Genomic DNA, 26187 nt, shown 5'->3' with positions numbered 1-26187 from the left:
CCTGCAGATACAGGCTAGTATCAGTCCTGGAATAGTAGGTGTTACCTGGTCAGAAAATGGTCCTTGGAATGCACGTAAGCATTTATATAATGTGTGAAATAATGGGATATCTTTGAGCAGATGCACAGATTTTATATATACACAAACATTTATATCTTTGATTTATTTATACATATATATATATATATATATATATATATTTTTTTTTTTTTTTCCCCAGTACGCAGGCCTCTCACTGTTGTGGCCTCTCCCGTTGCGGAGCACAGGCTCCGGACGCGCGGGCTCAGTGGCCATGGCTCACGGGCCCAGCCGCTCTGCGGCATGTGGGATCTTCCCGGACCGGGGCACGAACCCGTGTCCCCTGCATTGGCAGGCGGACTCTTAACCACTGAGCTACCAGGGAAGCCCTAAAGTTGTTGTGTTTAATTCGAGCAGAGCTAATTTAAATATAAATCAGCTGTAACAATCAGTCACTTAATTTCAACTGGCTTCCTCATTATTTCTAAGACCTGCCTGGAATGTCTTCTCCTTTCAAAGTCCTCCCTGCACATGAGCCTCAGCTGAGGTCCCGCCTCCCCTTGAAAGTCTTCCCTGACTGTCACCAGCCATTTGAGCTCATACATTAACAAACACAAAGTGACTTGCAGACACTGAGTCTGCCTCTCTGCGGTGGGATGGCCCAGGCAGAGACTGACCCTCCCCATCCCTGCCCCTTTCCCAGGGCTCTGCCCACTCCCACTGCTCTCAGAAGTCCAGGTGGATGCTGCATCTCACACCTTGTCCTGAAGCATCTGCCACTGCTGATTTTAGGTGAGAACTGATGTCATTTTTTCCAGCTTAGTCTTTATTAGTTGAGGACCTAGGGAATCTGGTTGGCTATGAAATCCTGCAGTAAAACTGCTGTTTTCTGCAGTACTGCTCATCTAGTCAAGGTTTCCCATGTAGGGAAATGCCTACCCACTGCCTGGGAAACACAAAGCCAGAGTTGGCATTTTTAACCAATATTTTGCATATTCAACTTTTGTTTTGCCCTAGAGTGTGGAAAAATCTGTGGATCTTATCAGAAGCTTTAGAAGCTTATTTCATTGAGCTAACCTCCCTGCTCTAGATTATTCAGGGGGAAAAATAAGTGCTACTCCACTAATGCACACTTACAAATGTTGTGCAACTTCTAAATGTATTTCTTTTTCCAGATGAAGGATTATCATTAGAATCAAGAGAACCATTAAAGGCTCCTCAAATCTGGTTACTAAGAATAGTCTTAATAGGCTTAACAGGGAAATCTGTCTTTTTTTTTTTTTTTTAACATCTTTATTGGAGTATAATTACTTTACAATTGTGTGTTAGTTTCTGCTTTATAACAAAGTGAATCAGTTATACATATACATATATGTTCCCATATCTCCTCCCTCTTGCGTCTCCCTCCCTCCCACCCTCCCTATCCCACCCATCCAGGTGGTCACAAAGCGCCGAGCTGATCTCCCTGTGCTATGCGGCTGCTTCCTACTAGCTATCTATTTTACGTTTGGTAGTGTATATATGTCCATGCCACTCTCTCACTTTGTCCCAGCTTACCCTTCCTGCTCCCCGTATCCTCAAGTCCATTCTCTAGTAGGTCTGTGTCTTTATTCCCGTCTTACCCCTAGGTTCTTCAGGACATTTTTTTTCCTTAGATTCCGTATATATGTGTTAGCATACGGTATTTGTTTTTCTCTTTCTGACTTACTTCACTCTGTATGACAGACTAGGTCCATCCACCTCACTACAAATAACTCAATTTCGTTTCTTTTTATGGCTGAGTAATATTCCATTGTATATATGTGCCACATCTTCTTTATCCATTCATCTGTCAGTGGACACTTAGGTTACTCCCATGTCCTGGCTATTGTAAATAGAGCTGCAATGAACATTTTGGAACATGACTCTTTTTGAATTATGGTTTTCTCAGGGTATATGCCCAGTAGTGGGATTGCTGGGTCATATGGTAGTTCTATTTGTAGTTTTTTTTGTTGTTTTTATTTTTTATGGTACGCGGGCCTCTCACTGTTGTGGCCTCTCCTGTTGAGGAGCACAAGCTCCAGATGCGCAGGCTCAGCGGCCACAGCTCATGGGCCCAGCTGCTCCACAGCATGTGGGATCTTCCCGGACCAGGGCACGAACCCGTGTCCCCTGCATCAGCAGGCGGACTCTCAACCACTGTGCCACCAGGGAAGCCCCTATTTGTAGTTTTTTAAGGAACCTCCATACTGTTCTCCATAGTGGCTGTACCAATTCACATTCCCACCAGCAGTGCAAGAGGGTTCCCTTTTCTCCACACCCTCTCCAGCATTTATTATTTCTAGATTTTTTGATGATGGCCATTCTGACTAGTGTGAGATGATATCTCATTGTAGTTTTGATTTGCATTTCTCTAATGATTAATGATGTTGAGCATTCTTTCATGTGTTTGTTGGCAATCTGTATATCTTCTTAGGAGAAATGTCTATTTAGGTCTTCTGCCCATTTTTGGATTGGGTTGTTTGTTTTTTTCTTATTGAGCTGCATGAGCTGCTTGTAAATTTTGGAGATTAATCCTTTGTCAGTTGCTTCATTTGCAAATATTTTCTCCCATTCTGAGGGCTGTCTTTTGGTCTTCTTTATGGTTTCCTTTGCTGTGCAAAAGCCTTGAAGTTTCATTAGGTCCCATTTGTTTATTTTTGTTTTTATTTCCATTTCTGTAGGAGGTGGGTCAAAAAGGATCTTGCTGTGATTTATGTCATAGAGTATTCTGCCTATGTTTTCCTCTAAGAGTTTGATAGTGTCTGGCCTTACATTTAGGTCTTTAATCCATTTTGAGCTTATTTTTGTGTATGGTGTTAGGGATTGTTCTAATCTCATACTTTTACATGTACCTGTCCAGTTTTCCCAGCACCAATTATTGAAGAGGCTGTCCTTTCTCCACTGTACATTCCTGCCTCCTTTATCAAAGATAAGGTGACCATATGTGCAGGGGTTTATCTCTAGGCTTTCTATTCTGTTCCATTGATCTATATTTCTGTTTCTGTGCTAGTACCATACTGTCTTGATTACTGTAGCTTTGTAGTATAACCTGAAGTCAGGGAGCCTGATTCCTCCAGCTCTGTTTTTCGTTCTCAAGATTGCTTTGGCTATTTGGGGTCTTTTGTGTTTCCATACAAATTGTGAAATTTTTTGTTCTAGTTCTGTGAAAAATGCCAGTGGTAGTTTGATAAGGATTGCATTGAATCTGTAGATTGCTTTGGGTAGTCGAGTCATTTTCACAGTGTTGATTCTTCCAATCCAAGAACATGGTATATCTCTCCATCTATTTGTATCATCTTTAATTTCTTTCATCAGTGTCTTATAATTTTCTGCATACAGGTCTTTTGTCTCCTTAGGTAGGTTTATTCCTAGGTATTTTATTCTTTTTGTTGCAGTGGTAAATGGGAGTGTTTTCTTGATTTCACTTTCAGATTTTTCATCATTAGTGTATAGGAATGCCAGAGATTTCTGTGCATTAATTTTGTATCCTGCTACTTTACCAAATTCATTGATTAGCTCTAGTAGTTTTCTGGTAGCATCTTTAGGATTCTCTATGTATAGTATCATGTCATCTGCAAACAGTGACAGCTTTACTTCTTTTCCTATTTGGATTCCTTTTATTTCCTTTTCTTCTCTGATTGCTGTGGCTAAAACTTCCAAAACTATGTTTAATAAGAGTGGCAAGAGTGGACATCCTTGTCTTGTTCCTGGTCTTAGAGGAAATGCTTTCAGTTTTTCACCATTGAGAATGACGTTTGCTGTGGGTTTGTCATATATGGCCTTTATTATGTTGAGGAAAGTTCCCTCTATGCCTACTTTCTGCAGGGTTTTTATCATAAATGGATGTTGAATTTTGTCAAAAGCTTTCTCTGCATCTATTGAGATGATCATATGGTTTTTCTATTTCAGTTTGTTAATATGGTGTAACATGTTGATTGATTTGCGTATATTGAAGAATCCTTGCATTCCTGGAATAAACCCCACTTGATCATGGTGTATGATCCTTTTAATGTGTTGTTGGATTGTGTTTGCTACTATTTTGTTGAGGATTTTTGCATCTATGTTCATCAGGGATATTGGCCTTGTCTGGTTTTGGTATCTGGGTGATGGTGGCCTCATAGAATGAGTTTCAGAGTGTTCCTCCCTCTGTTATATTTTGGAAGAGTTTGAGAAGGATAGGTGTTAGCTCTTCACTAAATGTTTGATAGAATTCGCCTGTGAAGCCATCTGGTCCTGGGCTTTTGTTTGTTGGAAGATTTGTAATCACAGTTTCAATTTCAGTGCTTGTGATTGGTCTGTTCATATTTTCTATATCTTCCTGATTCAGTCTTGGCAGGTTGTGCATTTCTAAGAATGTGTCCATTTCTTCTGGGTTGTCCATTTTATTGGCGTAGAGTTGCTTGTAGTAATCTCTCATGATCTTTTGTATTTCGGCAGTGTCAGTTGTTACTTCTCCTTTTTCATTTCTAATTCTATTGATTTGTCTTCTCCCTTTTTTTCTTGATGAGTCTGGCTAATGGTTTATCAATTTTGTTTATCTTCTCAGAGAACCAGCTTTTAGTTTTATTGATCTTTGCTATCATTTCCTTCGTTTCTTTTTCATTTATTTCTGATCTGATATTCATGATTTCTTTCCTTCTGCTACCTTTGGGGTATTTTTGTTCTTCTTTCTCTAATTGCTTTAGGTGCAAGGTTAGGTTGTTTATTTGAGATGTTTCCTGTTTCTTAAGGTAGGATTGTATTACTATAAACTTCCCTCTTAGAACTGCTTTTGCTGCATCCCATAGGTTTTGGGTCATCGTGTCTCCATTGTCATTTGTTTCTAGGTATTTTTTGATTTCCTCTTTGATTTCTTCAGTGATCACTTCGTTATTAAATAGTGTATTGTTTAGCCTCCATGTGTTTGTATTTTTTACAGATCTTTTCCTGTAATTGATATCTACTTTCATAGCGTTGTGGTCAGAAAAGATACTTGATACAATTTCAATTTTCTTAAATTTATCAAGGCTTGATTTGTGACCCAAGATATGATCTATCCTGGAGAATGTTCCATGAGCACTTGAGAAAAATGTGTATTCTGTTGTTTTTGGATGGAATTTCCTATAAATATCAATTAAGTCCATCTTGTTTAATGTATCATTTAAAGCTTGTGTTTCCTTATTTATTTTCATTTTGGATGATCTGTCCATTGGTGAAAGTGGGGTGTTAAGGTCCCCTACTATGAATGTGTTACTGTCGATTTCCCCTTTTATGGCTGTTAGTATTTGCCTTATGTATTGAGGTGCTCCTATGTTGGGTGCATAAATATTTACAATTGTTATATCTTCTTCTTGGATCGATCCCTTGATCATTATGTAGTGTCCTTCTTTGTCTCTTGTAATAGTCTTTATTTTAAAGTCAATTTTGTCTGATATGAGAATTGCTACTCCAGCTTTCTTTTGGTTTCTACTTGCATGGAATATCTTTTTCCATATCCTTACTTTCAGTCTGTATGTGTCTCTAGGTCTGAAGTGGGTCTCTTGTAGACAGCATATATATGGGTCTTGTTTTAGCATCCATTCAGCCAGTATGTGTCTTTTGGTGGGAGCATTTAATCCATTTACATTTAAGGTAATTATCGATATGTATGTTCCTATTCCCAATTCCTTAATTGTTTTGGGTTCGTTATTGTAGGTCTTTTCCTTCTCTTGTGTTTCTTGCCTAGAGAAGTTCCTCTAGCATTTGTTGTAAAGCTGGTTTGGTGGTGCTGAACTCTCTCAGCTTTTGCTTGTCTGTAAAGGTTTTAATTTCTCCATCAGATCTGAATGAGATCCTTGCTGGGTAGAGTAATCTTGGTTGTAGGTTTTCCTCCTTCATCACTTTAAATATGTCCTGCCACTCCCTTCTGGCTTGCAGAGTTTCTGCTGAAAGATCAGCAGTTAACCTTATGGGGATTCCCTTGTGTGTTATTTGTTATTTTTCCCTTGCTGCTTTTAATATGTTTTCTTCATATTTAATTTTTGATAGTTTGATTAATATGTGTCTTGGCATGTTTCTCCTTGGATTTATCCTGTATGGGACTCTCTGTGCTTCCTGGACTTGATTAACTATTTCCTTTCCCATATTAGGGAAGTTTTCAACTATAATCTCTTCAAATATTTTCTCAGTCCTCTTCTTTTTCTCTTCTTCTTCTGAGACCCCTATAATTCGAATGTTGGTGCATTTAATTTTGTCCCAGAGATCTCTGAGACTGTTCTCAATTCTTTTCATTCTTTTTTCTTTATTCTACTCTGCAGCAGTTATTTCCACTATTTTATCTTCCAGGTCCCTTATCCGTTCTTCTCCCTCAGTTATTCTGCTATTGATCCCATCTAGAGTATTTTTAATTTCATTTATTGTGTTGTTCATCATTGCTTGCTTCATCTTTAGTTCTTCTAGGTCCTTGTTAAACGTTTCTTGCATTTTCTCTCTTCTGTTTCCACGATTTTGGATCCTCTTTACTATCATTATTCTGAATTCTTTTTCAGGTAGACTGCCTATTTCCTCTTCATTTGTTAGGTCTGGTGGGTTTTAACCTTGCTCCTTCAACTGCTGTGTGTTTTTCTGTCTTCTCACTTTGCTTATCTTACTGTGTTTGGGGTCTCCTTTTTGCAGGCTGCAGGTTCATACTTCCCGTTGTTTTTGGTGTCTGTCCCCAGTGGCTAAAGTTGGTTCAGTGGGTTGTGTATGCTTCCTGGTGGAGGAGACTACTGCCTGTGTTCTGGTGGATGAGGTTGGATCTTGTCTTTCTGCTGGAGCAGGTTCACGTCTGGTGGTGTGTTTTGGGGTGTCTGTGGACTTATTATGATTTTAGGCAGCCTCTCTGCTAATGGGTGGGGTTGTGTTCCGGTCTTGCTAGTTGTTTGAAATAGGGTGTCCAGCACTGTAGCTTGCTGGTCGTTGAGTGAAGCTGGGGGCTGGTGTTGAGATGGAGCTCTCTGGGAGATTTTTGCCTTTTGATATTATGTGAAGCTGGGAGGTCTCTTGTGGACCAGTGTCCTAAAGTTGGCTCTTCCACCTCAGAGGCACAGCACTGACTCCTGGCTGGAGCATCAAGAGCCTTTCATCCACACGGCTCAGAATAAAAGGGAGAAAAAGTAGAAAGAAAGAAAGAGGGTAAAATAAAATAAAGTTATTAAAATAAAAAATAATTATTAAGAAAAAAAATTTTTAAGTAAAAAAAAAAACGGACGGATAGAACTCTAGGACAAATGGTGAAAGCAAAGCTATACAGACAAAATCTCCCACAGAAGCATACACATATACACTTGCAAAAGGAGGAAAAGGGGATAAAAATAATAAATCTTGCTCTCAAAGTTCGCCTCCTCAATTTGGGATGATTTGTTGTCTATTCATGTATTCCACCAATGCAGGGTACATCAAGTTGATTTTGGAGATTTAATCCGCTGCTCCTGAGGCTGCTGGGAGAGATTTCCCTTTCTTTGTTCGCACAGCTCCTGCGTCTCAGCTTTGGATTTGGCCCTGCCTCTGCGTGTAGGTCGCTGGAGGGCGTCTGTTCTTTGCTCAGACAGGACGGGGTTAAAGGAGCCGCTGATTTGGGGGCTCTGGCTCACTCAGGCCGTGGGGAGGGAGGGGTACAGAGTGTTGGGCGAGCCTGCGACAGCAGAGGCTGGCATGGTGTTGCACCAGCCTGAGGCGCGCTGTGCCTTCTCTTGGGGAAGTTGTCCCTGGATCCCGGGACCCTGGCAGTGGTGGGCTGCACAGGCTCCCGGGAGGGGAGGTGTGGATAGTGACCTGTGCTCACACACAGGCTTCTTGGTGGCGGCAGCAGCATCCTTAGCGTCTCATGCCCGTCTCTAGGTCCGCTCTGATAGCCGCGGATCGCGCCCGTTTCTGGAGCTCCTTTAGCAGCACTCTTAATCCCCTCTCCTCGGGCACCAGGAAACAAAGAGGGAAGAAAAAGTCTCTTGCCTCTTTGGCAGGTCCAGACTTTTCCCTGGACTCCCTCCCGACTAGCCGTGGCGTACTAGCCCGTTCAGGCTGTGTTCACGCCGCCAGTCCTCTCCCTGCACTCAGACCAAAGCCTGAGCCTCAGCTCCCAGCCCCGCCCGCCCCGGCGGGTGAGCAGACAAGCCTCTCGGGCTGGTGAGTGCTGGTCAGCACCGATCCTCTGTGCGGGAATCTCTCCGCTCTGCCCTCCGCACCCCTGTTGCTGCGCTCTCCTCCACGGCTTTGAAGCTTCCCCCTCTCCGCCACCCGCAGTCTCCACCCGTGAAGGGGCTTTGTGTGTGGAAACCTTTCCTCCTTCACAGCTCCCTCCCACTGGTGCAGGTCCTGTCCCTATTCTTTTGTCTCTGTTTATTCTTTTTTCTTTTGCCCTACCCAGGTACGTGGGGAGTTTCTTGCCTTTGGGGAGGTCTGAGGTTTTGCCAGCTTTCAGTAGGTGTTCTGTAGGAGTTGTTCCATGTGTAGATGTATTTCTGGTGTATCTGTGGGGAGGAAGGTGATCTCCGCATCTTACTCTTCTGCCATCTTCTATAATCTGTCCTTTCTTGTAGCTTGTACCATTAATTAGTTTAACTCATTTTCCTCCCAGTTTAATGCCAGTATCTTAAGCTCTTTCTAAGGTTGCTTTTTAAAAAGGACTTTATTAGTGAGCTCCTGAATAATGGGGCCCTAATTCCTTTGCTCATGCCTGTCTTTACACAAAACGATGCACTCTCTAAGGGTAAGAGAACACGCATATATATTGATGTTTTAGGCGCTGAAAAGTAAAAACGGGAATTACATATAATAATGCAATTTAATTTGAGCAGGCACAACCTGGCTCAAATCTCTGCTAGATGACCTCCAATTAGAAGTGGGGATTCACCTTGTATGTGCCTTAAAAATCCCGTCAGGAAGTCCTGATTGTGTTTTCTGCCACTAGAACTGCTATGGCTGGGAGCGTATCTCTCAGCCTCCCAAGGGTAAGTGCTACCAGCCCTTGACGTTCCTCAGAGGAGAAGATGGTGGTGGCTGCCTGCTGGTTTTTGAGAGCTTCAGCTTCACAGTAAATCCCTACCACAACCCCATGAGTTTGAGACTGTTAATGTCACCATTTTACAGATGAAAAACCTGACTCTTGGAGAAGAGCAGTGACTTATGTGAAAAACAACCACTTGTACACTGGGAGCTGGTGTTCAAACCCAGGGCTGTCAGACCCAGAAGCTTGAACTCTTTTTTATTTCTTTTAATTTAAAAAAAAATTATTGAAGTATAGTTGGTTTACAGTGTTGTGTTAATTTCTTCTGTACAGCAAAGTAACTCAGTTATACATATATATTCTTTTTCATATTCTTTTCCATTAGGGAAAATATCACAGCATATTGACTATAGGTCCCTGTACTCTACAATAGGACCTTATTGTTTATCCATCCTATATATAACAGTTTGCCTCTGCTAATCCCAAACTCCCAGTCCTTCCCTCCCATACCCCCCCTCTCCCCGTTGGCAACCACAAGTCTTTTCTCTATATCTGCTGAGTCTCTTTTCATTTGGTAGATATGTTGATTTGTGTTGTATTTTAGATTCCACACATAAGTGATACCATATGGTATTTGTCTTTCTTTCTGACTTCACTTAGTATTGATAATCTCTAGGTTCATCCATGTTGCTGCAGATGGCATTATTTCATCCTTTCTGATGGCCGAGTAAGGTTGCATTGTGTGTGTGTGTGTGTATGTATATGTGTGTGTACATACATTTTCTTTATCCATTCACCTGCTGATGGACATTTAGGTTGTTTCCATGTCTCTGCTATTGTAAATAGTGCTGCTAAGAACATAGGGATGCGTGTATCTTTTCGAATTATAGTTTTGCCTGGGTATATGCCCAGGAGTGGAATTGCTGAATCATGTGGTAATTCTGTTTTTAGTTTTTTAAGGAACATCCATACTGTTCTCCATAGTGGCTGCACCAATTTACATTCCCACCAACAGTGTAAGAGGGTTCCTTTTTCTCCACACCCTCTCCAGCATTTGTTATTTGTAGACTTTTTAATGATGGTCATTCTGAACGGCGTGAGGTGGTACCTCGTTGTAGTTTTGATTTTCATTTCTCCAATAATTAGCGACGTTGAGCATCTTTTCATGTGCCTATTGGCCATCTGTATGTAGAAGCTTGAACTCTTAATGCAGTGCCAAACCCCTGTTTGTATTCAGGGCAGGGAGTGGGGTTCTGACCCCTGTGGTCAAGTGCTTGGTCTTTAACTTGTGGAAGAGGGTCTCCCTTGCTTATGGGGCTGGAGTAGAGGTGCAGGCACCAGGCGTCATGGTGTGTGAGCAGATCAAGTGAATGTCAAATCAGGAGGACTGGGTTTGAATGTCTGTTTTACTGTTGACCATCTGTAGGACCTTGGCAATGTTGCCTCACCTCTGAGAAACAGCAGGGGAGTATCGTATCCTACTAGCTGGCTTCAGGGGTTGTTTCATGTGAAAATACCACACGCATGCTCTGGATTCCCAGACTTTTCCACTTGGTGGATCCACAAACACAAATAATCTCAGAGCCAGTGGTTACCGAGTGCTGAACACTTAAGTCTGTTCTAGTCCAGTCCTCCCATAATGCTGCGGGCTTGTTCTGTCATCACCTCCATTCTGCAGATGCGGAAACTGATGATTGGAAAAGTCACCTGTCCAGTCTCAGCTAGGATGGCAGAGCTGGCTTCAGAGCTCAGCTCTGTGTTTCTCCAGAGCCTAGATACTCTCTCCTGCCTCCCTGGGATTCTTTTAAAGCAGTATGACTGGTTATTGCTCTTAAAAACCATGCTAAGAAGAATCAACCAACTCTCACCTCTCTGAGTTCCAGCTGATTAGCGCCCACGTTCCCAAGGGAGCTGTAGCCTTGCTCGTCCTCCCTGTCTTTCAAGCTCCCGTGGAGTGTAGCACCCTCTGCTGAGCATTCCTGCACACTCCCCCCACCAGCACTGGGGCACTTGCTGTGTGCTAGATATTCAGCGGCACGAGGGACCCAGTCCCTCTTGGGAAGAGGCAGCCGAAGCCTCCCAGCAGCATGAGGATGCCAGGGCAGAAAGAAGAGGCTGGACCCTAGGCAAGGCAGTTCAGGAAGACATCCTTGAGTCGATCCAGTCCAGGCTCTGCCCAGCACCTATTTCGGCCCTGAAGGAGGCTCAGCTGGACCTTTTACAGAAGATGCTAACTGCAAACACTCTCAGTGCATGGATCCACTGCTGCTCTGATTAACTAATTATGCACAACAGCACCTAGAAGGGCTGAAGGAGATTAGTTTGAAAGGACCAGCACCAGGTCGTCATTTCTGAGAGGCCTCCCGGCCTGTTCCAGAGCAAACTCCAGTCTGGCCCAACTCTTTAATTGCCTTCAGAGGCACTAAAGTTTACGTTACATTCTTATTGTTTTCATATTAGCTTCTGCCCGAGTCCTGAGCTAAGCACTGGTGAGGCTACGGTTGGGGAGGGAGGGTCCATGTGACGGGCGGGTGGTTTTCTCGTTTGGCTCTTTAGTTGCAAGATTTCATGAGTTTCCAGAGTGTACCGGTAATTGGTTCCCTAGCAGAGGCTTACAGATATCCTATAATGCTTGCGTGTCGGATTTGCCATTTTCAAACATCCCCAATTGGGTGTTCAAATGTGGCTTCCGTTAGGATTTGTAACGCACAGACACACTCACACTTGCTCTCTCTGTTAGATATTAACACTGTAGCTCTAAATGCAGAATGTCTACGGTCTGGCCCCGCTTCTATTTTTTACCTCATCTCTGACATATTTTTATACCTCGGATTGTCTCCTTACCTTCCCCCTTTCTAATCCTCTAAGAGGGCTTTGCAGCATGTCATTCAGCCCCCAAAGTCAGCAATAAGCCGAGATCAGCTTGGAACACCAGTCATCGCCCTTGGGAGCACTTTTCAAAGAAGCACAGGTTTCCCAGCTCCTATCTCGCCCCTTCCAAAGACTTTACCTATTTTGAAACTTCCTCACTAACCCTTGGCTTTGTCTGAAGGAAGACAGAGGAGGCAGGGAAGAAGGGGTGATGGGGGCAGGCAGAGCCAGGCTACTGACGCTCGTTCGGTGAAGGAGCAATCCGCTCTCTCCCCCCAGCACTGCTTACCTGGGCTAACTTCTCCATAGGCAAATACTCATAGATCAGAGTGCCCCCCTCCTCTCTCATGACCCCACCAGGGCTGCAGTGACCTTGTCACTGCTTTCTACCCTATGATGTTGGCCACAGTGCATCCTTCTCCCTCCCGTCAGCTGGGCCACTCATGACGCACTCCGGGCTTTGCTTCAACACTGTCTGCATTCAGAGCCCATCGTGCCTAATACCCCTTAAAGCTTCAGGCCTTGTGGAGAGAGGAGAGAGTGCCCGGGTAGAAAAAGTGATTTCTACATTTTCTTTCCAGGGCTGTATACCTTCCACAGAGGCTGCATGTGCCTTATTTACACTTGCTTATTGCATTCTGTTCATATTTTCCAAACAGACAGGGAAAGCCCACTGGGAGAGCACCACCTTACCTGGGCCCTTCTCTGCCTGAGTGCTGTGCTTTCCCTGGGGAGGGAACTGTCTTCCTGCACATTTGGAGTAATGCAGTGGCCCTGTACTTTTCTCTACTAAAGCCCCAGTGGCTGCACAGGTGATACATGCTTCTGGGAGCGGAACAGGAAGGCAGCAGGCTGGACGCAGTCCTTCCAAAGATCCACTGTTCTCACACCAGAGCTAATGAAGGTGGGAGCCTACATGCTCCCTCCATCCTCTGATACTCAGCTAGCTTCCTCTGCTGGCAGAGCTTCCTTTACCTGTGAGGGCCTGATGTTTCGCTGTTCTTCAACCCAGAACATCATGGACCAAGTATATTAATTGCCTCAGTTAGTACTGGCTACCCACAAGCCCAATGAATCCAAAAAGCTGGTCCAGGACCCAGGGGCAGCCCAGCAAGATAATAGCCGAGATCCAAATCCTGTCTCTGCCACTTGATAGCTGTTTGACTTGGGGATTTTATAACCACTGTGTTCATGTTTTCTTTCAATACATATATTTTGATCAACAACTATGTATCCATCCTTATGGTAAGTGCTGGGAATATCAGGTGTGGGGAAATCAGACCAAGCCCTCCCATCATGGAGCTTTTCCACCTGGAGGAAGGCAGATATAAATTATAACCTGAATCTCTTAGACTTGTACTGACCCACCTACAAAATAAGAAGAGGAGAGATGTCATTCTTTATATCCCAGGCGTCTCCTCAGGCTTTTTTTTTTTAGAAAAAGCGTAAGAATAAAATTCTAACATATTATGCAGACAATTGGGAAATGGGAAGGGGAACATAAATTTATCAAGGCCCTGCTGTATGCTAGTAACTGTGAGCTATGTTTTTTTTGTTTGTTTTGTTTTTGCGGTACGCGGGCCTCTCACTGTTGTGGCCTCTCCCGTTGCGGAGCACAGGCTCCGGACGCACAGGCTCAGCGGCCATGGCTCACGGGCCCAGCCGCTCCGCGGCATGTGGGATCTTCTCGGATTGGGGCACGAACCCGTGTCCCCTGCATCGGCAGGTGGACTCTCAACCACTGCACCACCAGGGAAGCCCTGAGCTGTGTTTTATTGATAGTGTCTCATCTTACTCCATGCAGTGATGCTATGAGCTAAGCTTTATTACGCCATTGTGCAGATGGACGGATTGAAGTTTACAAAAGGCAGCAAGAGCACTGTTATACCCAGTTAATAAGTATGTGTTGAGAGCATTCTTTTTTATTTATTTACTTGTTTATTTTTGCCTGTGTTGGGCCTTTGTTGCTGCACACAGGCTTTCTCTAGTTTCGGCGAGCAGTGGCTACTCCTCGTTGCGGTGCGTGGGCTTCTCATTGTGGTGGCTTTGTGGCGGTGTGCGGGCATTAGTAGTTGTGGCACATGGGCTCAGTAGTTGCGGCTCACAGGCTCTAGAGCTCAGGCTCAGCAGTAGTGGTGCACAGGCTGTTGCTTCGTGGCATATGGGATCTTCTGGGACCAGGGCTCGAACCCGTGTCCCCTTCAGTGGCAGGCGGATTCTTAACCACTGGGCCACCAGGGAGCTCCCATTCTTTATGCCAGGAGCTGAGGGCATAAGGTGCTGGGCCCCAAGGCCTGAGCCAGCCTCGGGGCATGTTTTGTGTTGCTATGATCTAGAGGGGGAGATGGACGCTGAGCCAGAAGTTACAGGTGTGCTGAGTGCCATCTGAGGAGCAAGACTTCGAAAGCATTATAAAAGGGAAAACTCACCTGGTTCACGGGTTAGACAATCAGAGAGAAAATACCTTTAAAGCAGAGATCTGATGGAGAGTAGGCATTAGCAAGACAAAGAGAAGAGATGTGCTCCAGGGGGAACAGGTGCGTGGAAAGGACAGTAAGGGCAGAGCCTGGAGGCCGAGGAGGAGAGACTAGAGATGGATCTCACATTGAGGAGTTTGGGTGAACAGTTGGGAGCCTCTGGAGTAGCTAAGTGGGGAAGCGACTTGATCAAATCTGCATTTTAGAAAGATCACTTTGGCTACTGTTCGGCGAAGGGAACGTGGGAGCAAGTCGGGGAGACCGATTAGGAGCCTGGTACCATTGTCTTGGTGGTGGGAGGTCATGGTGGCACCATGGGCTGGCAGTGGGCTAGCAAGAAGCAGGCAACTTTGCGTGGGAGTCCAGGACATCAGGCCCAGGTGTTTGCCCTGAGGCTCTGAGGGTCATTCTCTGACTACGGGAGGAGGTGGCAATTGGGGTCAGTGGATCTCCAAGATGCCACCAACACACCAGCCATGCTCAGCAGACTGAGATCATGGAAGGAAGATGGAGACTAACCTGTAGGAACAGGAAGGCAGATATGGAAAGACTGAGGAAGAGGATGCTGGGCAGAGACGACTGGGAGGATGATAGCAATTAAAACTGAGCTGAAGCCAGGGCTGGGGCGAGAGGGAAGAGAATGGAGAGTAGGAGGGCAGGGCACTGACTGCGCCCACCACTTGGGAAGGTAAAGTAGGGGACAGGGATCCAGCCCCGGCGTCTGTGACTGAGCCAGATCCCTTCCCAAGACAGAAGCATCTTTCCCTCTGACGATCTGATGCTGGTTGCTGAGGACCTTGTTTCTCTCACCAGGAGGAGTGGAGAGACCATCAGACACCCCTCTAGAAATCACAGGAGTTGCCCACCTCCAGGCAGAGTGTGAGACGGCAGGTGGATGTGGTCTTATGGTTTCCTCCACACAGAAATTACTTTTTCCCCAGGAAGGAACCGAGTGTGTGAGCGGTACCCTTTGGGTCCCCTCTTTCTCAAAGCGTTAGTCCTCCTTTCCGACCTTTATCAGGGGCTATGATAGGCATCTTAAAAGGCAAGCGCTTTTCTCCCATTGCCAGCCTGTTATGGCTAGAATACCAAATCTGAGCAAATAGCTCTCTGTGTGCTGTCGTCTTTGATTATTTTTTTTATCTGGCTCCAGGCAAACTGTGCCTGACTTTCTCCTTGTAAGGACCATTCGGTTGAGGACACTGTGAGTGAACAGGGCCCAGTAATTGAGCGCCTCCTATCTCCGATTCAGCTTTCTGATCCCTCTCTACCCAGGCCAGTGGTGTCCTGCTTGAGGACTTCTCCCTGAGCGACAGATGTGCTCCTTCAAGACTCCAGTCCCTGGTTCCATCAGCCATCCAAAGCCTGTGTACTTTGGGAAGTCGGCGGGAAATTCAGCCGTCTTCTAAAGATATAGATTAACTGCACATCTGTCAGGGTTTAGTTAAACATGACTGACTAATTTATCCTGCAGTGTGAGATGGGGATTCATTTCCTTTGCAAGTTGACTTGGCAATTTTCTCTGCTCAAAGAACATTTAGAATAGATGGTGTGCATGGCAATCAGGAAGAAATAGATACTATTAATTTTCCATTTTTCAAATGTGAGATTGACTATACAGCCCATATCCCATTCTCCTCAGAAAAACAGACCACCTCCTCTCCCGTTTAGAGCTGTGCACTGTCTGAAAACTCAGAAAAGAGGGCCTTCTAGTCCCCAGAGGGTCTGAGTTGGGGCCGATAAGCACGTTAGTGGGGGCCTGAGCCCGGGGGCCAGTCCTGGTACCTGGCAGAGCCGTGTGGCGCTGCCATCAGCCACAGTTCCTCCTCCTCCTATGGCTCAGCATGAGATGCGGGTTCCCAGCTTGAGCGAGCTTGTGATCTCCTTCCTCGGCTAATCTGTACAGTTTGGAGGGAAGGACTGGAGGCACAGGCTTGCGTGTCAGGATATCATGATGGACCTCCGAAAGTTGGAAATCCCAAAGGGATAGCTAACTTTCATCCAGCGCTCGCCATACAACGTTCGGCCGTGATGGAAGTAATCTGTACCTGCGCTCTCCCAGATGGAGTCATTCGCTAGCCGCGAGTGACTGCTGAGTACTTGGAACGGGGTGGGTGCAACTGAGGAACGAAATGTTGACTTCTATTTCATTTTAGTTAATTTAAATGCAAATAGCCACATATGGCTCATGGTAACTCTGTTGGATAGCACAGGTATCTGTGTTCACCCGTTTCCTGTGTGGCCAAAGCCAGTTGTGTTTAGGTATCTTTGTCTTACTGGTTTTCTGAATGCTGTTCTATTTGCTCCAAACTTACTGATAAGTTGTCTATTTAAAAATAAAAACAATCGTAGAGGTAATAAAACTCATAGCTGGCACATGCTGAGTAATTACTATATACCATGTGCTTTGCTAAGCCCTCTAACACACCTCATCTCATTTATAGTCACATGATACCCTGAGTTTACGGATGACGAAACGGAGGCGCTGAGGGGTGAAGTGGCTGGCTTGAGTCACCCAGCCAGCCAGTGGTCAAGCTGGGATTCACAGCAGGCAGTGAGACCCCAGAGCTCTTATATACTCTGCTGCCTCTCCCGACAGACCTCAGTGCCATTGCCTGCCTGGTGTTTTAAGATACAGTCGTGTCCTGGTTGTTGAACGCCAGGTATTGTCTTGAGGTCATTAGCAACCTGCGTATAAACAATGGCCACACACTCCATGCTTTACAGAGTTTACCTCTGGCTCCTGGCTGGAAGGAAGGAAGCAGCTATACATGTGCACTGAGGTTGCACAGACCCAGTCTGGGTCTGCTCACCACCTCCCCTCAGATGGAGGGCAAGAGAGTCCTTTCCTCCTGAGGGCTGGGAGGTTTGGCTCGTGTTCTCCATCAAGGACCAAGCCCCAGGCTCAGGAAAGATGGGCTTTCCTGCAAGCAGACATGACCTATAAAAATGAGGAGAGGCTCTGCCTAGTATTGTCTTCTGGAGGGGATTCATCCCTTTGCAGCTCAGATGGGGGCTGGTCGCCTCAGTTGAGTGAGACGCTGCTCTTAGTGAAGGCTGGATGGGAGTTTGAGCGAGACCCTCTGCTCATTCGTCACTACCCCCGTGCCTTCCACTGGGGTCTCTCCGCACTGATAGGTTCTAGCCTTAATCTACATCTTGTCAGCACCATGAGACATTCAGAACCTGGCTCTGCATTGTAATGTGGCTTGCTTGGCTTCACAGCCTGACTCCTGCAGCTTTAGAATTTGGGAAAACTGACAGTTGTGGGGTTCACTTCCTATTTACTGAGGCTTTACCTCCTCAGGTCTCTAATTCCTGTCCCTCCGGATGCGAACAACCGCTAAATGCATTGCTGTTTTTTCTGCCTCTTGGGAGCGGCCCACTGCCTGGACCCTTTGTCAGAATTCTCAGCACCCAGAATTAGGGTAAAATCAGGCAGCTAGGGAAAGTCAGCTCCCTCCTCTGCACCATTGTCCCTCCTTTGGGGATTTCTCTCCTCCAGTCTTAGCTCTCTATGAGACTGTCAAATAGCCCGCACCCACCTACCCATCCACCCATCTGGATTTTCTTCTTGTTCTCAGGAGTATTCGTTGGCCTTGCTCTGTCATACCGTAAAAGATAAGCTGGATAGCTAAAGATGGGCTGCATATAGAAAGGACTCTTCCAGGGACAAGGCATCCATCTGTCCATAGGGAAAAGTCGAGTCAGTCTGTTCAAAGGCCGGCAACATAAGCCACAGCCACAAACCCAAACGTGGGCTAAAGCAAAATCGGGAGTCGCTCTCACTGGGATCTTTTGGTGTCCCAGGCAGCCTTTCCCTAAGAGCATTAGCTGTTCCTAAATGTTAATCTCTTGCCATGAGTTCAGTGGAAAACATCTTCTCTGGCAACTGCAATAGCAAGTTTGATCGGGTTAGCAAAAGGGACCCGTGACGGTCTTTGGAGGCTGGTGCATGACCGCGAGGCCATCCCAGCTTGCTTTCAGAGTGCCAAGGCAGTACAAGTTCGGTTGTGCATAGCGCTGCTTGCCATGGGCGTCTCGGCTCTCACTCTGTCATACTCTTTACCTGTGAGAGCAGCATCTTTGGGGCATTTTCACAGTGGCATAAGGAGCTATATCCTGGTTGGAGAGGGAGGTCTGTTAGGAGCATCACATGTTGAGAGTAGAGAGTTCAAAAGAGGAGAAGGCCCACGGACTCACTGTTTCTTCCATCTTCTTTTCTCCAGCCTGCACGGACAAGGAGTTGAGGAACCTCGCTTCCCGGCTCAAAGACTGGTTTGGAGCCCTCCATGAGGATGCAAACAGGGTCGTCAAGCCCACCAGTTCCGACACAGCCCAAGGCAGTAAGACCGCTTTACTCTCGCTAATTTACCTCATTTTAAACACCACATTCCCTCCTCAGTTATTGGATGTTGTTGATTGACCACCCTGAGATGCTGTTGTTAAAAGAAACCCTAAGTTAAATGTAGACACTGACTTGAACTATGCCCCAGTTTCAGAAATATTGGAGGAGAGGGAAATGCCTTAGAATCAAGAAAATACTACAACTTACGTTTTTTAAAGTCTGCTTGCAAAATTATCATGTGCCTAGTACAGTCCTTTTGGAAAATGTAGATAAGCAACAATATATATAAAATAGATAAGCTGTGTATAAAATAGATAAGCAACAATGTACTATATAACATAGGGAATTATAGCCATTATCTTGTAATAACCTGCAAAAATACTGAATCACTATGCTGTACACCTGAAACTAACAATATTGTACATCAACCATACTTCAATTAAAAAATGTATAGAAACACAGCATTTTAACAACTGTAAGCACGTCGTGGCATGGCATATACTTCAAATGTTCCCTTGCCATGTAGAAAAAAATACTTATGTCTGTGTGTGTATGTATATACACACACACACATTTTACAGACTGTCTTATGGCCTTCTTTTATCATCCAGCAATACACTATCTTTCTAGGCTGTTGAGTAGTATTCTGCCTTGTAATCACTATATAGAATCTCAATGTATAGATACAACATAATTTACGTAATTAGACCTTTATTTAGGAGCTTTGAAGTTGTTCCTAATGTTCAGCTATTATAAGCAACACGGTAGCAAACATCTTTGATAACTTAGCTCTATGGACGTTAATCAGATTGCATTTTGTTTTCCATAGATTAACTCCCAGACAAGTGTTCCCTCCGCCATCACTGAACTGGCAGAGACCATACCCAGAGCCTCTCCAGAAGCTGGAGAGAAAACTCAGAGTAGCTCTGCCTGTTTGTACCTTGACAGAGCCTCTCACTGCCTTTAACGTCAAGGCCATTAGGGGAGAGCTCCTGCACACTGTGGCCGATTGGCACAGAACGGCTTAGTCAACAATACGGTTGTTGAGATGCGTGGAGCTTTGCCACAGCCTCTTCTGTGTAGAGATTTTTATATTGATTTGTCAAAATATAAAAACACACGTTATTTAAAGCAGAGAGTATTTCACCCCATCCCTGATGCCACACTTGTGTGGACAGGATTTCTGAACTCCTGGATTGAACTAAGTAGGTAAGAAGTGATACTGGTAATTGGTGGGACCCAGAGTTTAACCAGCATCTGGTCTTCAGGCCAAATTAGAATGATCTTCTTAATTTCGGGTTTATCCTTTGCTGTTCATAGCCATCTAGAGATACTAGTAGAGAATGTTGATCCTAGGGGACAATTCTTTCACCAGTTTGGAACTTTTTTACCTTAAGGGAAAGGTAGATTCTGGGAAGCAAATGCTAAGTGTCCAAAGAGTGGGTCCTGGGGTTGTAGTATCTGTGGGAAGGGGGATGTAAGAGTCTTTCTTTCCATCCCTGCCAAAGGTTTCCTTGGGAGTTTGTGGACAGTTAATTCACAGGTAGTCTCTAGAAGCTTTTCCCAGGGGTCTTCCAGGAGCTGCTGAGTCCCCGGGCTTTCTGAACGACCTTTCAGTGAAGAGCAGATTGACGTGAAAGAGCTGCTCCTCGCAGCCTCCAGTCGTGGGAGGCCCCTTCTGCCTCCCGGGGAGCCTGCAAAAGGCCTGCCCTTGGCCACAGGCAAATCAAGTCCCTGAAGAGGTTTTTAGGTTGGATGTCCTGAAGCAACTGGAGCCAAGGGATATAAAGGAACGACACTTGGTTAGCCCACGAGGCACAGGAGGGAGAGACGTTTTTGTCAGTCCAGGAGTTCTGAAGGGGAAAACCACAGAACCCTAGAGGTGCCATGAGCACGGGGCCAACCAGAAGGGCTGCTCTGTTCCCTTGGATACCAGATGCAGGTGCCCCTTTTCTAGAGCCTCCCAAATTTGGCACTTATTTCGGTGGTCAGTCAGCAGTATTAAAATTTCCCTTTCCTGTGTATTAAAATGGTAATATCCTACAACATTGATGCATACTACATAAAATATTCTGTACAAAAGCGTGGAGCCATTTAGTGTCAGAGTCAATTATCTTGCTTTATTCAGTCGCCCCTGAGGACATCATCATCACAGAGATTGTTCAGTCATGACCTTCAGTCAAAGAAGAGGCCAGATGATGTTCCATAGTCTCTCTTCTTGAAAATCAGGATCTTTTCTAAGATGTGCTTTAAGATATCAACAGGTATAAATTTAAAAATGGAAAGATTTTTGTATGTTGGAACGGGTAAGTTAGTTAAACTTTGCAGTAGCTAGAAAACTTCTCTCAACAAGTTCTTCTGTTGAGCACTTCCTGTGTGCCTGTACTGGCTTCTGGACAGCCAAGACCCTGTTGTAAAGATGCTACTTTAAAGGGTGGGCACGCTTTGCTCTGTCTTATATCCTGCTGACTAAGCAGAGGTTCCTGGTGGGGCACATAGAGCCTGATGAGCAGGCTGTAGGTTACAACCCTAGAGGGTCAATCGATCCCATCAGGATCCTCAGTGACAGTCACTGTGGCAGCCCTTGCACTGCTCATCCCTAAACTTGGCGCCCAAGCCAACTGGATGTCCTCAGCGTAGGAGGCTCCTGTGTCATGCGAAGCAGAGGCAGCCCTGGGAGAGGAGGGACTGAGAATGTAGACTGAGGGTTGGGCCACCTGGGCTTGAATTCCAGCCCTGCAATTGTATGACCTTGAGCAAGTAACTTAAATCTTGAGCTTCTTTTCTGTAATCCATAGGGAGGACAAAGCATCATCTCTTAGGGCTGTTATAAGGATTCAGTGAGATAATTCAGTATAAAATGCTGAGAAGAGTGCCTTCAGTAACACAAAAGTGAACTCTTCATCATTTTCCGGGGAAAATAAAACCGGTCCTAGAAATCCAGATTATGGAATAATTTAACATTGCCTGGTGCTTTGATTCCAAACGAAAGATGAGTTTTACATGTGGGGTATGCCTTCTCTGGGGTTTGTCTATAGTACACTCAGTATCCCGAGTGTTAGGCCAAGTGTTATTATTCGAGCGCATACAGTTTCCACTGTAGAAACAAATAATTCTCTAAGAAAACCAACCCTCCTCCCCGCACCCCGGGAAATAAAAAGAAATAATTTTCTGAGTCATACATGATTCCATGTCATGTATCTCTTGAGGGGATTGCAGAAAAGAAAAATGGGGAACAGAGGCAGGTACCCTGGCTTGTTTTCCCATTAATGTTCAGACTGCTTGGACTGAACAGTCCTTTGGGATATAATCACTGCTTCTGGATTGTACCACATAGTTTCATCTCACTGCCATCCTTTTACGATAGTTCTTTTGTTTTGGTTTTTCAAGTAGTTTTTTTTCCTCAATATAAAAGCATAGTTTGCAGTATTATCCGTTAGTCCTCTTACTCACCATGTTTGTACTCTTCCTTTTTCAGGCATCCCCTGTTTTAAGCAAGTCTGGTAAATGAAAATCCCTATTTACATCACAGATAAATTAGGATTGGGGATTTATTCCCTTTAGAATATATTCTCCTTGAATGCTGACTTCTGTTTTAGCACATTTTAGACTGTTTCATTTAAAAACCAACCAACCACCACCACATGTTCTGGTAGAAGGCTGCTGAGACTGTACCCGTGGAGGGGGAAAGCACCAGGGGAGGAGGTGGAGAGGGTGGGCCCTGGGGCTCCTTTGGGGGCAGAAAGCTGGGGAGCAAGCAGGGCAGGAGAGAGCGGGCTTGGTGGCAGCTAAGACACGTCCTTCCCTCTACAGGGTTTGACACCAGCATCCTTCCCATCTGCAAGGACTCCCTGGGCTGGATGTTCAACAAGTTGGACATGAACTATGACCTCCTGCTTGACCACTCAGAGATCAACGCCATCTACCTGGATAAGTACGAGCCCTGTATCAAGCCTCTCTTCAATTCCTGTGACTCCTTCAAGGATGGCAAGCTCTCTAACAATGAGTGGTGCTACTGCTTCCAGAAGCCTGGAGGTAAGGCAGGAGGGAGGTGGGGCCCAGAGGGCAGGGCCACCATGCTGTGCAGGGAAGGGCCCCCTATCATGTCCTGGGGAGATAGACAAGGATCAGCAAGCAGAAAGACACAGCTAGAGAATAAAGCAAACTCTCTTTTCTCCTCATTGACCTCCACTTTCAGCATGGTAGGGAAAACTCAGGAGCATAACCCAGGAGTGTTATTCCACTCCTCCTTTTAGGAAAATCTTTTAACTGTTGTGCCTCAGCTTTTCCATCTGTAAGATGGGCGTAGAAACCTTTGCTACATAATTCCCAAAGTCAGTGTAAGATCCTTCATGTCTTTGTTTTTTGTACATTTTCTTCAGATTAGGTTCTTAGGTGTTTCTCCTTGGTTTCAGTAGGAACTCTCTCTATATACTAAGACATTAGAATTGGTCTCATCATAGGTATTGCAAATAGTTTTTTCCCCAAATTTGACTATGTGCGTTTTCGCTAGGGTGAAATTTTTAAGATAGTTAAATTTCTCCATCTTTTATTTTGGGGCTTCTTAGAAGCCGTAAGGCTTACGTTAAGCTTAGAAAGGCATTTCCCACTGTGAAATAGTAAAGCAATTCTCTTGTTTTCTTTAGTACCTTTGTGGGGTTTTGTTTGTTTACTGAAATATTTTATCACTTTAGTTTTGTGTGTGTGTGCAGTCAAGTAGAGTCCCAGTCGCGATCCCTTGAGATGGTTGTCCACTTGCCCATTTGTCATTAATTGACTAACCCATCTTTCTCCCACTAGTTTGAAATGCTTCCTCTATCATATATAAAACTCCTATATGCTCTATGTATATCTGTCTATTCCTGGGTGCTCTGTCCTACTAATTGACATGTTTTATTATTTAGTGGACCACTCTCTCCTACCATTAATCTTTTTTCAGAATATCGTTATATGTCCTATATGTTTGAACTCTTTGAATTTTATAATCAGTTCATTCAATTAAAAAAACTTACTGGTATTTTTTTTAGAATTAGGCAAAATTAGATTAATCTAGAGAGTTGACAGCTATATAATATTGAACCCTTTTATCCTAGAACAGGGTTTGTCTGTTAACCAGCAAGCTACAAGTTTGGTTTTCACAGATGTTATACTTCCCTTGTGTTTACTGTTGTTGCCAGTATAGACAAAATCCATTTTTTCCCATTATATTTCCTCACTGGTGATTGCTTCACTATTAAATTTGTTCCCGGCCACCATACTAAATCCTCACTTTATTTATGATGGTTATTCTGGTTGGTTTCCTTGAATTTTTCAGGTGTGTACCCATATTATCTGCAAATAGTGATAGTTTTTTCTCTTTTCAATTTTTGTACCTCATTTCTTTCTAATCACATCAGCTAGTTCTTCCAAATCGATGTTACATAATAGCCATGCTTTTTACTTCAATAGGAATGCTTGTGGTGGTTCAGCGTTAAGCTTAATGATAGCTTTGGGCTTGAGTTCATACAAATTCATGTGGCTTTAGCTCCAGGTTGAGGCTGAATGAAGCGAAGCCTCATTGCTAATACTTCACCTGGAGGGGTAATGCCAGGGCCCCGAGAGGGAAGTAACTGCCTTAACCACGAGACACAGCTGAGCCCCTGGCCACATGCGATGTCTCCAGATAGCAACTGTGGGAGGGAGGCAGGACCCACCTATGGAAAAGAATGGCATCTAGGAGGAGTTGAGCAAAATAATTTGTTGTCGTTCTTTGTTTCTTATTTTGTGTACTTCTCCCATTTTCTTAAGTTAGTTCCTTTATTTTTTGGATAAAGTTCCTACCACCTCCCTTCCTGACCCAGAACCAACTTTGGGAGTTCTATTTACCCTCACCTTTCTTTATTATTTCCTATATTTTTAATGTATGTACTTGAGGGTAAAGTTTTCCTCCAAAGCACTCCTTTAGCTATAGGCCATAGGTATTCATAGTTTGTATTTTTATTATGGTTAATTTGTAGATATTCTACAATTAAGGATCTGGGTACCTCTTTGGCCCAATAAAGCTTTGAAAGAGCACTTTTAAACTCTTCGTGCTGAGATCATTCTTTTCTTTATTGCCAAGTTTTAGAAGTTTTTGCAGAAGTTCTCATGGGAATTAGTCTTTGAATGTTTGAAAATATATAAATTTCCTTTATACAGAAGCAAAGATGCTAAGTATAAACTTCCTGGAATCATAGTTTGCTCTCTTGATACTTTAACGTTATTCTCCTAGCCCTGGATGTAGTTAATGAAAGAGTGAACCCATACTAATTTTTCTCCCTTTTGGTGGTGATGTAACCATTTTGCCTGGAAGCCAAAAGGATTCTTTACCTTTCACGGCTATGAACTTCCTTGGACATGTTTTAGTTTTGCTCAGGCTATATCAGTCACTTTTTCCTGAGACAGACATGTTATGCTCTTTTGAGCTCTAGAATTAAAACTTTTTTGTCCCACGTGTTTAGTCTCTTCTCATCAGTCACATGGACGTTTCACATCAGTTTTGTTGCTTCAGATATAGCCTTCCTTTCTTTAACGGCTTAATTTTCCTCTTTATGTTATTTATATCCTTGAGCTTTTGTACCTGTGCATTAAAATACTTGTAGACGGTCTTTTTTCATTAGAATCTTTGGTAAATATTTTCTTCTCAGCAGCATACATTTTCTGTTACAAATTTTTCATCTGAAGTTTGTTCTTGTTCGTTCCTCTCTTTTTCTTGCAGCATTTTTAGTAGGTCTCAGTCTTGATTCATTTTTACTTATAAGTAGAGTTTTTAAAGACAGTTTGAGAAAGGGGCCTGACAATTAGAAACTTTCTTCCTGGTAAACTGGCAGAGTGTTTATGATTGTGATGCTCCTTCAGGAGCAGTCCTCTAAATGCCTAAAGATTTTTTCTCTGTATTTCTTCATAGGGAGATGAGCATTTCCATTTGTACCTACCTCATATGGTGACTGTAAAGATTAAATTAATTAGAAAATTCTAAAACATTAGCTGGTGCATTCTGAGAATTCAGTGAATGTTCATTATTTGCTATAGATGCTACTTTTTTTTTTTTTTTTTTTTTGCGGTACACGGGCCTCTCACGTTGCAGAGCACAGGCTCCGGACGCACAGGCTCAGTGGCCACGGCTCACGGGCCTAGCCGCTCTGCGGCATGTGGCATCTTCCCAGACCGGGGCACGAACCCGTGTCCCCTGCATCGGCAGGTGGACTCTCAACCACTGCGCCACCAGGGAAGCCCTAGATGCTACTTTTAATCATCAAAGAAAGATGGCGTTTGGTCTCTTTTTTGCTGGTTTCAGGTGGTATCTTTCTCCTGTACTCCGAAATCATCTTAAACCCAGAAGTCAAAAACATGTACTTGATAGTTTCTCTCAAGGAATGAGAAGCAAGACCAGGTGGCATTGTGAAATCCGAAGGGTAACAGATGTAAATAGGCACTCAGGTACCTTCTGCAGACTCCACACTTGTACTTACAGAGGTAGGGTAAGTGCT

General features: G+C 44.3%; 1 protein-coding gene across 4 annotated transcripts in view; it reads left to right on the top strand.

Annotated features, from left to right (window-relative positions):
- SPOCK1 (SPARC (osteonectin), cwcv and kazal like domains proteoglycan 1) overlaps positions 1-26187 on the top strand; it is a 557294-nt gene that overhangs the window by 517127 nt on the left and 13980 nt on the right. For all 4 annotated transcript variants that reach the window (XM_067731822.1, XM_067731821.1, XM_067731823.1 and 1 more), the window contains 2 exons: positions 18561-18677; positions 22493-22714. In XM_067731822.1, coding sequence (XP_067587923.1) covers positions 18561-18677; positions 22493-22714 — 339 coding nt within the window. The remainder of the gene's footprint in view (positions 1-18560; positions 18678-22492; positions 22715-26187) is intronic.

This window comes from Pseudorca crassidens, chromosome 3 (assembly GCF_039906515.1).
Source record: "Pseudorca crassidens isolate mPseCra1 chromosome 3, mPseCra1.hap1, whole genome shotgun sequence".
In the NCBI taxonomy this organism is placed as follows: Eukaryota; Metazoa; Chordata; class Mammalia; order Artiodactyla; family Delphinidae; genus Pseudorca; species Pseudorca crassidens.
The sequence above is the reverse complement of the archived record's forward strand: the minus strand, read 5'-3'. Positions and strand labels throughout refer to the sequence as shown.